General features: G+C 43.6%; 1 protein-coding gene across 1 annotated transcript in view; it reads left to right on the top strand.

The window, feature by feature from the left end:
* Window positions 1-11,183, top strand: part of Pclo (piccolo presynaptic cytomatrix protein) — a 488,156-nt gene extending 476,973 nt beyond the window's left edge. Inside the window, exons 24-26 of the mRNA XM_023724320.1 lie at window positions 7,700-7,834; window positions 8,603-8,748; window positions 10,838-11,183. Of these exons, the coding sequence (XP_023580088.1) occupies window positions 7,700-7,834; window positions 8,603-8,748; window positions 10,838-10,978 (422 nt within the window). The 3' untranslated portion in view covers window positions 10,979-11,183. The remainder of the gene's footprint in view (window positions 1-7,699; window positions 7,835-8,602; window positions 8,749-10,837) is intronic.
* Window positions 11,184-12,335: the final 1,152 nt, after the last annotated feature.

Below are 12,335 nucleotides of genomic sequence, written 5' to 3'. Positions count from 1 at the left end.
AATGTGTTAATTATTGAAACTGTCCTACCAATTTGGTTTGAAACTGTCTCATTGCTATTTGTTTCTCAATAAAATTATAGGAAATAATAAATAAAACCAAAGAAGCATAGAAGAAGCATAGGTTTCAAGACACAAGGAGACCTGGCAGAGTAAAAGCACTTCTCCTTTGCCCTTTCTTTCTTTTTTTCCCATAATTTTATTGAGAAATAAACAGCAATGAGACAGTTTCAAATCAAATTGGTAGGACAGTTCCAGTAATTAACACATTGCATATTGCCTTTCTAGTGGTTATTTGTTGCAGAAGATGCAGACATGATATCCTATTTACAAACACAATTAGAACAAACCCCTCTATTCCTTGAATTAAGAGAATGTACCTAACCATTTTATCTATCTTAACCATTTTGAATACACAGATACAAAATGGTCATTCATCTACATCCCTTTACTTGTTTAGTTCCATCAGTTAAATATTATAGGTGTGTGAACTCAGCAAAATAGTCCAGTAGTCCATAATAGTACTGGGTTTGCACTTGACTGGCAATGTCAGAAGTTGTTGACCTGAGTCCCCTAATGCTCAAAATAACAACATGGCTTTATTTCTTGCACTTCATTTTTATACTTTTCTGCTGGTTGGTTAAGACCAGGGTAAAGCAAGACTTATGTAACAAGAATTGTAGCTTTTGGGTCTGATAAGGTCAGTGAAATCCCCTCAGGATTTATCCTGAGATCCTGTACCTCAGTTTGTAGATCCTTTGTCAGTGTCAGCCATGGGGATGAGTCACGGCCATTGCTTGGCCAATAAGCTCTCTGGGAAAGCCGGAGAGAATGTTTTTCTCTCCATGTGACTCTCCTTAGGCATCGATCACTTTCCTCTTTGGCCCCATAATCTCCTTGATCAGAAAATTTGGGACACTACCAAGTTACATGATGTTACAGTACAAGTTCTCATATGTCCTGAGTCTTAATTGACCTTGGAAGGCTAGGGCCAAAATGTTGACTTTCCTTGCAGCCTTCCTTTTTCACTAATTTTTGGTCTGCAAACTTAGGTTTTTAACCCTCCAGAAGACAAGCTTATTGTTATTATCATACATTCTAGGCTGTTGAGCTTAACCTCACTGTCTGTCTGAATATCAAACATCTTAGGCATAACATGGAGCAGGTATTTTTCATCAAGTATTGATATGTTAAACTTTAAGTCCCTACAGAATACGATTAAAAAAATAAAATATATTTAAAAAATAGGAATGAAGAATTATATATGTTTAAATAAGTCCAGAAATCTAACCATATACAACATTGTTACAGGACAGTCCCACAACACTCCTTTTCCTGTCTCCTGCCTTCATTCACCACTCCCTTCTTTTTGAACGATCATATACCCGAGAGACAGCATAGCAGCAACTGGTGGGTCATGACAAGCAGACCGTATTCAGAAGACCAGAATGACAGGCACTCCAAGCATGAAACTGCTGTTACAAATTGCCGTCTTCAGTGCAGTTGCTTAGTTCATAGGTGTCAGTGTATATATAGTTAGTCAGGGTGAGACTCCTTCCAATTAACTGCTAGATTCAAAGATCTTCTGAAGATTCTCAGGATCATTGCCTTACCCACCTTGTACATATAACTGTATGGCTTTCCTCTGTCATGTTTCCTGGCTCTTTACCTTGCTCTCTCTTCATTGTCTGGTCCTCAAGTTCTTGCTTTCCTTTTAATTGTATATACCTTTCTATTTATATTTCTTCCTTTGAGTTCTTATACTAGGGAAACTATATGATATTTACACATGTGTGTCTAGTTTATTTCACTTATGAGTATATCTTCAAGTGGCATCCATTTAAATATAAAGGCTTCAAGTTTATCATTCTTTATAGCTGAGTAATACTCCATTGTATAAAAATATCACATCTTTTTCATCCATTCCTCCGATGACGGGCATCTTGATTGTTTCCAAGATTTGGCTATCACAAATTGTGCTGCTATAAACATAGGCACACATATATCACTATGATATGATGTTTTCAGATCCTCTGGGAAAATTCCCAGTAGAGGAATAGCTGGGTTAAATCAGATTTCCAGTCTAGTTTTCTAAGGAGTCTCCACACTGATTTCCATAACGGTCCTGCACCCTTTCCTCTTTATTCCTAAACACTGCCACACCCTTTATGAGAATTCTACATTTCTTAGTTCGAAGTCTCAAACAGACATGAGTGGCTGCCCACCCCGTGGGGAGAGAGGACACCTAGCTTTCATCTTCCATCTATACATCTGCTTCAAGGGACAATACCTGCAGGACCTACAGAAGGACCTACAGGACTGATCGCAAAGTCCACGAGCATCAGCACAAGCAACTGCTGGGGAGGACACCAGTGAGCATGTCATTTTCTTCCATCAGTGGAAATATTAAAGCAAAAGCTGAAGAGGTCTTAAAAACTTGTGAAATAAATCACCTTCCTCAGCATCACTCTGTGAAGCACGAGAACTTCAGCTTCCAAGAAAGAAATGGTGGTGTGATGACTGGAGAAATTTAATTAGCAGGTTTCCACCCACCTTTCTCCCCAAGTGAGGAGGAGAGAAATAACAAGTTTCTCATGGTTGGTGTACTTACTGATGCTTTAGGCGCATGAAGAAGACTATGACCCATATAAGTAAATGTCTCCCAGAAAAAAGTATGGTCCATGCTCATTGGTGTAACCCACTTGTCTGCCATTTCTGTCTGCATCAAATACTGTGAATGACTTCGCCTCACCTTCCTTCTTGTCTGTGAGGAGCCCTTTTCTCTCCATCCCACACATGGTGGGAGAGATGAGCACATAGCTCCACCTGCCTTCCTGGGATGTGGAGGGAAAATAAGGTTCTCTGTAGATTTGCCCACTTGGCTGACGAGGTTCTGGTCCTCCGTGAGCCTTGGGCAGATGTCCTTGGGCAGCGTTCCCTCCAGAAAGCATGGGCGTGTCTTTGATAGTTCGTGCTGCACTTACACACTTTATGTCGGAATGCTGGGAATGGGACCCCAGTGGTTTCTTTCTGATTCTTCTGAGACTCTGAGAAGGTCACCATGAGTGGAGGCTCCCTGTCGCAGAGATTCAGCTTGACTTCTAGGCTAGGCCGTGCTCATTTCTCATTGATGGGGAGGTTGCAGGTGATTTTCAGGGCTTACTTAGCTTGCTTGCTTCTCCTGGCCTATTTCCCTGGACAGTCAGGAGTGCCACTAAGCTGTGCCTTATTGGAATCTTGTCTTCCCAGTCCTCGGAGCGAGTTTTTACAATTTCCACCAGGAAACTATAGCTTATTCCTTGTTAGCTTGCTATTGGTTAACATTTTCCTAAATTTTTCCTTTACTTTTTTCCTCTTAATTTTTCTAGAGGTTGAAGAAGGGGGATCCTAAGATGTGTCCCATTTTATCAATGTTCATTTTGATTTTATTTTCTGTATTTAGGGCAGGGTCTACAGGCTCTACAGGCTCTGTAGGGTCTACAGGGTCTACAGGGTCTCACTACATACACTGGACTCGTAGTGATTCTCTTGTCTTCAGCCTCCCAAACACTGGGATTAGAGGTGCGCCCCAGTCTCAATCACTGTCTCAGCATGCCCCGGGGGGGGGGGAGCTGGCATGGCATGCCGAGGATTGAACCCCCTCCACTGCACTCAGCTAAAGCAGGCGCTTTACTTTGCTGAACTATCAGGCTGGCTTCAGTGTTCATTTTGGGGGCTCTGTTTTCCTGCCAGAATCCTTAAAAAGGGAAGGAGTAGATTGGGATAAGCGTGACAATTCTTATTTCAAATGGTGAAGTGACTGAAACTGGGCTCTCATCCACGCGTCTAAGTAAATGTACTGAGACTTGCAGTACATCAAAATCATCCAATCCAATGAGCCTTAGAGCACTGTGCTGGGTATGTTTGTCTGCACCAAGTCCCTGACGAGATGTGCTGTCATAGTAATTAGGAGGACACATGCTTCTGATTAAACTCACTAGGGATTTTTCAAATTTGTTCATTTTTTCAAGGTTTTAGAATTTCCACTTGTAGGGCTGGCCAAATAGCTCAGCAGATTAAAGTGCCTGCAAGCAGGCACAAGGACCAGGGGTTGGATCCCCAGGCCTGCAGTGCCAGCCTCGCCCCCAGGGTGCCCTGAAACAGCAATTGAGGCTGGACGTGGTGGTGCAAGCCTGTGATCTCAGCTCTTGGGAGGCTGTAAACAGGCAGATCACTACAAGTCCAATCTAGTAGTGAAACCCTGAGCACCCTGTAGACCCTTCCCTAAAATACAGAAAAAAAAAGAATTTCCACTTATTAATGTAGCTACTGTCCAAAGATTTTCTGCCTTCTAGCGTGTCATCTTGTTATTTCCTTGTGCATCCTTTCATGCATTTATTATTTGTTGCCTAGATGTGGGGTTGTCATCTAAATCATTTTTTAAAGTCTCTTTACTGAAGCAACACTAATGTGCATGCACATTTTCTTCAGTTCTTCATTCCAAGTGAAACTAGAGTTCTAGGTATGGATTTTTCTCTGATTGTCACTTCAGATTTCTAGATTCTGAAGTGTGGGGTTTTGATCATCATAGTTTTCGGAGCTGATTTCCTCCATAGCATGATGGAGTTGCTTCTTCATCTGCTGTCATCTCAGAAAGTTCAGGTGTGTGACTTCCAAGGTCTTCTATGACTGTCTCCTGGACTTGTTGTGGGTGGGCTAGTGGTCTGAGATTGCCTTTTGTGCCTTCCTTTTGTCAGTTTTGAAGGCTTTAATATTTTCCTCCAACTCTGCAGCGAGCGGAGGGGAGGGGTGGGTGAACGAGGCTCTCAGGTGAATGTGAGGGTGGGGGAGGAGCACCTAAGATCCCGCTGCGTGGGGTTCAATGTGGCTTCCACCTCGAGTGGAGGGGGACAGAGCAAGCCGCAGCTCAAGAAGGATCCGACGAGGACGAGCGCAGGCCGCAGCTCGGCAAGGCTCTCTGGATGGTGGGTGGGCACAGGGTGGGGCTCGCCAAGGCTCCCGCCCCTGGCCTCAGGTCCCCCTGGCAGTCTCCCTGGGTGATGACGGTTGGCCGGGGCTCAGCCAAGCGCTGGTGGGGGTGAAGGGCGCGGCCGCGACTCAGAAGAAGGCGGCCAGGGCGAGAGCGGCGGGCCGGCCTCGGGCAGTCTGCAGAGCCAGCTCGGCTGCCGGGACCCAGGCGCTCCACCGTCATTTTTCAGAACTTTTCTGTGTTTTCTCAGTTTCATTATTCACCCAAGAGTTGTGTGTGTGTGTCCAGTCAGTTGTAATATGTCTTTTTCTTATTGATGTTTTCCTTGTAATAATAATGACCGTTTTTGCAACTATTATTCCATATTGATTGAGAAAAGAGATGCATCCCCCACTATGAGGGCATAGTGTTTGGTGTACATCTAGACTTACCTCATGGACCGTAGTGTCCTGACGGCCTACTGATGCTAACCCGTGCGGCCTGGCTTGTCCCACTAGTGTCCATTAAAGTCTTCTGTTCTCATTCTTTTCAAACTTCCTTGTATCTCTTCCTGTTCCTTATTTTGCAGCTTCACCTTGTATCGGTGTGCATAATTATTTTACCTTTATTATGTAGATTATAATTTACCTTTATTATGTAAATTACCTTTATGTAATTTTCTTTGCTTTGTCCAGAGGTTTCTTCATCTTATTTGTTGCCTTTTGACCGACCTGTACTTCGTCTGATAACAAGGTTTCTTCACCTGCTGTGTGTCTGGGGACACCACGTGTCGGACACGTGTACCAATCTCTGTATTTTTCACTGGCACTGTTTGCTGCTGTTTCTTACAGATGGCATAACGTTAGTTTTAGCCAATCTAAAATGTCAAAATTTGTTTTGCATTTCGAGTGTATTAGAAAATATCACAAAGTAATTGTTTCAAGTCTAACTTCTTTTTTCCTACCTCTTACACATTTTCCATATAGCATATTTATGTAAGAATATGTTTACTATCAACTCAGGCACAGTTACAAGATCCATTCACAGTGTAGCGTGGACTCATGGGTTCTAAAATAATAGCAAAAATAGGGTTTGGATGTCACTCAGCAGCACAACATCTGACTGGTAAGCACATGGTCCTGAGTTTGATTCCTAGTACCAGATGTTAATTAACTAACAATAAAAGCTCATTGATTTGGTTTGAAATGTCTTATTACCACGATCTTCTGGAAACCTACCTTGTGTTGAGTATTGGTATAGTATATGCAGCGGTCTGTCTGGAAGGGATGAGAAGAGACTCCTCTCTTTTGCAACTATGTGCTGATGTGAGATGAATTTGATGCAGTTCCGCTAATTGCGGGTGAGGATCTATCTGTCTTCTGCTAAGCAAAGCATTTAGGAAACTTCTACACTTCTCACTTATTAAAAATGATATGAATATTTTCATTAAAACATTTATGTGTATAATATTTTAATTTTAATTGAGTTAATAAATTTTTGACTTTCCAATTCCACATTTGAATTGAAAATTAGAAATTTTTAATTTCTAATGTTGATAGCTATAATCTATATACTAGTTCTAGGAAGACCTCCCATTTTTTTTTTTTTTGAGTGTAAAGAATTCCTGAGGCCAAAATGCTTGAGAAGTATCAACAGCTGTGTTTTGAGATTATCAATGAAGTCCTATGTTACAAAATTAAAAACCACACAATTAACATGGCCTCAATGAACACTGTCATGAAATCACAAGGGCCTCAAGTTCCAGGTGAATTCCTGCTTGTGAGTGCTTTGCTCCTTTGTCAGAAGAGTGCCCTCCCTGCTTTCTGACCTCACCAAGTCTCCCTCGTTCTCCTGGTTTCAGTTTCAACAGTGCTTCCCAGGCAGGGCTCCTTGGTTCTGGTCTCTCAAAACAAAGCTCTTGTGCTGACGAACCCTTACCTTCTTTCTGATCGTGCATTTACGGACAGAAATCTCCTTCTTCCCTATGGATGGTAAGCCACGACACAAAGGAGCTTGCTGTTTGGGCCGCCACTGCATTCCTTCTCTGAAACAGGGAGCTTGGCTCTGGGTCAGATCGGAAATAAAATATGTGTCGGTGAATGAGTCCAGGACAAGCACACGCAGCAACGGAGGACCAAGTGGGTCAACATCGGGCTTGACCTAGAATCGCTGTCTTCTTCCACTCCAGAGAATGAGGTGGAGCGCTGCCAGGGAGGCTTGGAACCCACTACATCACTCACTGCCCCGGCCTGTGCAGGCTTCTTCCTGAGCATTCTTGCTAGCTATTTCTTTTACAAATGAAAAGACAAAGGTGCGGAATTAACACACAGTGGCATGGGCTGTGTGGGTGTGTGCTGCAGCAAGCCCAGGCAGGCACGAGGCCTGGCCACCAACTTTCTGGGTTTCATGGCACTGTTACTTCCCACGACTTATGCTAAAATTTCATTACTGTACTGTCTGTCCCTCCTAGCATCTCATCTATTACTTCTTTTGGCCTAATAGTCTACCACTGAGTGACACATCTCCTCTGTCACTAGCCTACCATTGCACTGAACAGATTTGACTGTGTCTGGAAATTTACCCCTCTCCCCAGGAGCCTACTCTTGCTTGGACTTTGACTTGTCTGTGTGTCTACAGGATGCAATTAGGGACTTGGATAAATATTCAATAAGTGAAAACATGCATGGATGATTGAAGTAAACATTTAATAAACAAAATTATAAATTTCTCAAATTTTTAATTAAATTCTTTCAGCTAAAACTCAGGTCATGGGAGAAATCAAGATTGCATTGAAGAAAGAAATGAAAACAGATGGTGAACAACTAATAGTGGAAATTCTCCAATGCAGAAATATAACCTACAAGTTTAAGTCTCCTGACCACTTACCAGGTACCTGACTGTATGTAAAATGAATATAAATTATCCAGGATCTTATTAATGGGGTTGTCTTTGTTATGTTTCTCTTGTTGCTCAAACAAAATATCTGACACTAAAAATTAAGGAAGGAAGGGTTTATTAAGCTCGCGGCTTGTGGAGGTTTCTGTCCTTAATCAGCTGGCTCCAAGGCAGTGTGGCCCAGCACAGGGGCACCTGCTCAAGGTGGCAGAAGACAGTACAAGCAGCAAGAGCAGAACAAGGAGAGTGAGCCTTTTCCTCTTTTCCTCCCTTACATTGTGCGCCTGATGCCATTCTGTGCCCTCCTCTTGCACAGGCTGAGGGTGTTTACAAAGTGAGGACCCTGCTGAGCCACTTAGTGAGGTTTCTAACTTTCTCAATTCTCAAGTTGACCCAATGTATCAACCGTTACTGGGTGTCTTAAACATTATGTGAAACATAAACCAACATTTAATGTGTACAGCAAATACATCAGAAATATGTGAAGAGTTAATTTTTACAATATAGATCATCATTTTTCTTAGTTTTTAGCTAAGAAAAATTTCCAATACATTGTTTAGTGATACATTCATTAAACAAGAAAGAAAGTTAAATTACTAAGAAAAGTGGTGTATGTTTAATCATTTATGTTGCCTGAAACAAATTGTACGTGAAATCTGTGTTGCTATAAACCATAAGAAGAACTCCAGGCATGCAATTTTAATTGTTGCAATAAAAATTATAAGGTTTATGGAACTTAATGGGCTGCAATGTTATTTTCAGATTTGTATGTGAAAATATATGTGATGAACATCTCTACCCAAAAGAAGGTTATCAAGAAAAAGACAAGAGTGTGTAGGCATGATCGAGAACCTTCCTTTAATGAGACTTTCCGATTCAGTCTGAGTCCCGCGGGGCATTCACTTCAGGTAACTCCCTCTTGTCCAGGCACTGCCTCACTTCGCACTGACATTGCATTTATATACTTGCCACTCACTTGTGTAGCATTCATGTGCTAATCATGTACCTGTGGCATCAGAGAAGATACTCTCTGAAATGTGTGTCGGCGCTCCGTCTCAGCCCACCCTGGACAGCAGCAACTGCACTGCTCTCTGCCTGCCCCTTGCCTTTGCTGGCCCCGGCTCTATCATGCCCTGTGCCCATGGTTTCCTGGCCAGCTGCCCATCACTGTGGGACCTGTTGGCTCATTACCTCACCCTACTGCTGGGCTGGGCATGTCAAACTGTAACCCTGTTGGGGTTGTAGTAAAGCCCTTCAGTGACCCTCACTACCTGGAATCAGAGTCCTGCATGGTGATTTGTGAGTGAGTCCATTTAGTTTCAGCTTCTTAGCTCGCTTTCCACTCACCCACTGTGTAGCTGCACCACTCCCTGCAGGCCAGCTCAGACCTCCACCCTCAGGCCCTCCCTCCCTCCCTCCAAGTCTCTCTCCTCAGGTACCACACTGACCCACTCTGCATGTGTCAGAGCAAGGCCAGTCATGTCCTGGGAGCTTAGCTATAATTCACCACAGTGGGTCACAGATCCATTCTGCACCCTGTCATCCTACCAGCCCCAGGCTGGCTTGTGCAGCAGCTTGTAGGCCTCGGGCCTGGCCTCCCACTCTGTCACTCCCTCTACACAAGGCCTTGCTCTGGGTGCTCTGTCCTCTGCACACACAGTGTCCTAAGGAGACACACGGAACAAGGGCGACAGGAGAAACACAGGTGGATGGGGAGAGCAGCACAGGCAGGAGGAGACCTGTTGTCTGGGTGCACAGAGTCTTGCGCTTAGGACACGCGCTTGCCTTACAGAGGTGCTTAACCAGGCCCCGCAGAGAGCAGACTCAAAGGAGAAGCTCTGAAGTCAGTGTGCCAAAGGGTCAGAATCAGTCCTCAAGGGGAGCTACGTGGGAGGAAGCTGTGGAAAAGCATTTGACAAGATAATAATTCAAGTGATAATTCAGGTCACTTTAAATCTTAAAACCCAAAACCAGAAGAGAGGTCATATCCAGAAGTCAGGCTGGTCATGAACTTGCGCTCCTCCTGCCTCAGCCTCCCGAGTCCTGGGAGTACAGGTATGCACCACCATACCTAGAAAAAAATAAATACTTAGCAAAGGAAACAACACAAAACAACCCCTTATACACTGAACTTTCTGAATGCATTTCTAAAGAGAAGAGGGGGGGATATAGAAGTTACCAAAGATTAATAGATTGACTCAAGATTCTCCACATTTCTTTCAACAACTTAAAGAAAAACCCATCTCTGCAGTGTCAGATGCATAGACTAACATTATTTCTATAAATGACTTAAGGAATGATGTTGCAAGTTGTATACTGTAATGAAAATCAGCATGTGCTAAGTAGAAATGAAGTCCTACCTATTTATTCAGCATTCAAATAATTTTTTACTTGATTTGATATTCAATAAACTAATAAAAATGTATCCAGCAAGATTATTTTGTGATGCTTCCCATAATCTTCAGCATTCATCTGACCAGAATTAGCTGGTTAGCTGTTTCTTGCCTAGGTTTCTCAGTCCTTCAGTGTCTGTCTTTTCCTTCGGGGAACAATTTTAAAATGTTGATATGAATTAATTTACATTGTGGAAATCTTCTGAGAAAGTCTTGGTTATTAATTTTCTTGCAAACAACCAAAGTACCTGTCCTCTCTTGTCTGCACTATTTCTTGGATGACTCAGAGTCTGTGAACCAGTGGAAAAACGACCTAGGTGTGTGGATGTGCGTGTTCACACACTGCCCCTTACTCCTGGTCTATTGAAAGGAACAGTTACTGTTTAAATTTGTTTTCTTATTCCGCCCATTTTAATGCTTATATCTAGTAATCTGAACAACTAATTTGAAGACAACCATACGCAATATAACAGCATTGCTAAATTTCTATCATCTTGTTTAGTGAAATTCTGTATCATTCTAATGATTTCTTCATTATATTTTATTCTCATTTTTTGAAAAAAGAAAAAGAAAGATATATAAAGTGTGGGCTCTTTTTTTCTAGATTTTGCTTTTCTCCAATGGAGGGAAGTTTATGAAAAAGACCTTGATCGGTGAAGCCTGTATCTGGCTCGACAAAGTGGATCTCAGAAAAAGAATTGTCAACTGGCACAAACTCCTGGTCAGCCCCACCCAGACGCACTAGGGCCTGCGCGTGCTCAGCGACGGGCGCGGAGGAGTCGCCTCGATCGACGCGGGCGGGCGGGCGGGCGAGCGGGACGCTGATGCGCCAGCTGTCCTCAGGGCGAGCCAGGGCAGCAAGGCTGTTGCAACCCGGTGAACTCTCTGCCGCGGGAACCAGCAGAGACGCGAATGGGCAGAAAACGAACCAACGCCGCCGAGCTCCGAGACCTTGGCTTTTGAGGCGGTGGGAGGGAAATCTGGGGTTCTTACGGCCCAGGTGAGTCTTCTAGCAGATTTGGGGCGCCGCGGCGAGCGTGTCTCGGATGCAGCGCGCAAGGAGCGCCCACGCGAGAAGGCGTGGCTGGAAGAATCGATGTAACAAACTCAGGTCTCAGAAGTCGAAAAGTTCTTCCCCTTGTGTTCTCAGACAAGTGACGTTTTGAGATCTGACCCAGGACGCGCCCGCGACGCGTGCAGGACTGGAGGACGCCGGGTGCTCGCGGGCCGCCCGCGGCGCAGGTTTGCTCCGTGTCTAACGCGCTGGGGACGCAGCGCCCACGGTGCAATCCGCGGCAAAAGCACATTTGTCTCAGTATAGTTTTTAATAGTGTAGAGTAAAGATAATACTAGGTAAAAATAAAATTATTTATCTAGAAGTAAAACCACGTCTGGCAAATAAGGACTGTTGACTCACTTGATACTGGAAATTTGATTGAAAATGTCCAAGTCTCCACAGCTTTCCATTAAGCGGAGGCATTTTCAATCCGCACACCGAAGGACCTGGATTAAATTGGTATGTTCTAGGAAGCATGATCACCTGTTCTTTGTGGAATTGCGAATAAACGTGTAATCTGCATTTTTCTTTTCTCTTGAGTAATGTATTGTCAGAAAGGAAAAATACTTTCTCTGGCAAGCAGAGCATATTAATCTTGTGAAATCAAATTGGTGTCATTTTCCGCTTTTCCGTGTTTTTACCCTGCACCCATTAACCGACTGTGTAACAGAAACTCTGACTCCGGATTACAGTTTCCGGCAGTGCTCTGTGCCCCTCCCTAAGTGACAACATCACAGTGATCATCTATGTTGGGAAAATATGTACCATGTCAGCGTTTGAGATTCAAATACTCTTTGAACTAGTTTAATAATATACAAAGAAACAGCCCATGTCTAAGTCATTAAGAAGAGTCCTCTTCCCCACCCCCGCCAGGACTCACAGGAATACCATGGAACTGTGGAGCACATGCTTGCTGGGCTCGAACGTCCCCACTTCTGGTACCGATTGTGCTACCGGCATTGCAAGTGTCGCTTACACCATGTCCCTTTAGTTTTCTTAATCGTAGGATGAAAACAACATTACATTCCTAGCCCTCCTCATGGGA

The sequence above is a fragment of the Octodon degus genome, unplaced genomic scaffold (assembly GCF_000260255.1).
Source record: "Octodon degus isolate 3935 unplaced genomic scaffold, OctDeg1.0 scaffold00108, whole genome shotgun sequence".
Lineage (NCBI taxonomy): Eukaryota > Metazoa > Chordata > Mammalia > Rodentia > Octodontidae > Octodon > Octodon degus.
The sequence above is the reverse complement of the archived record's forward strand: the minus strand, read 5'-3'. Positions and strand labels throughout refer to the sequence as shown.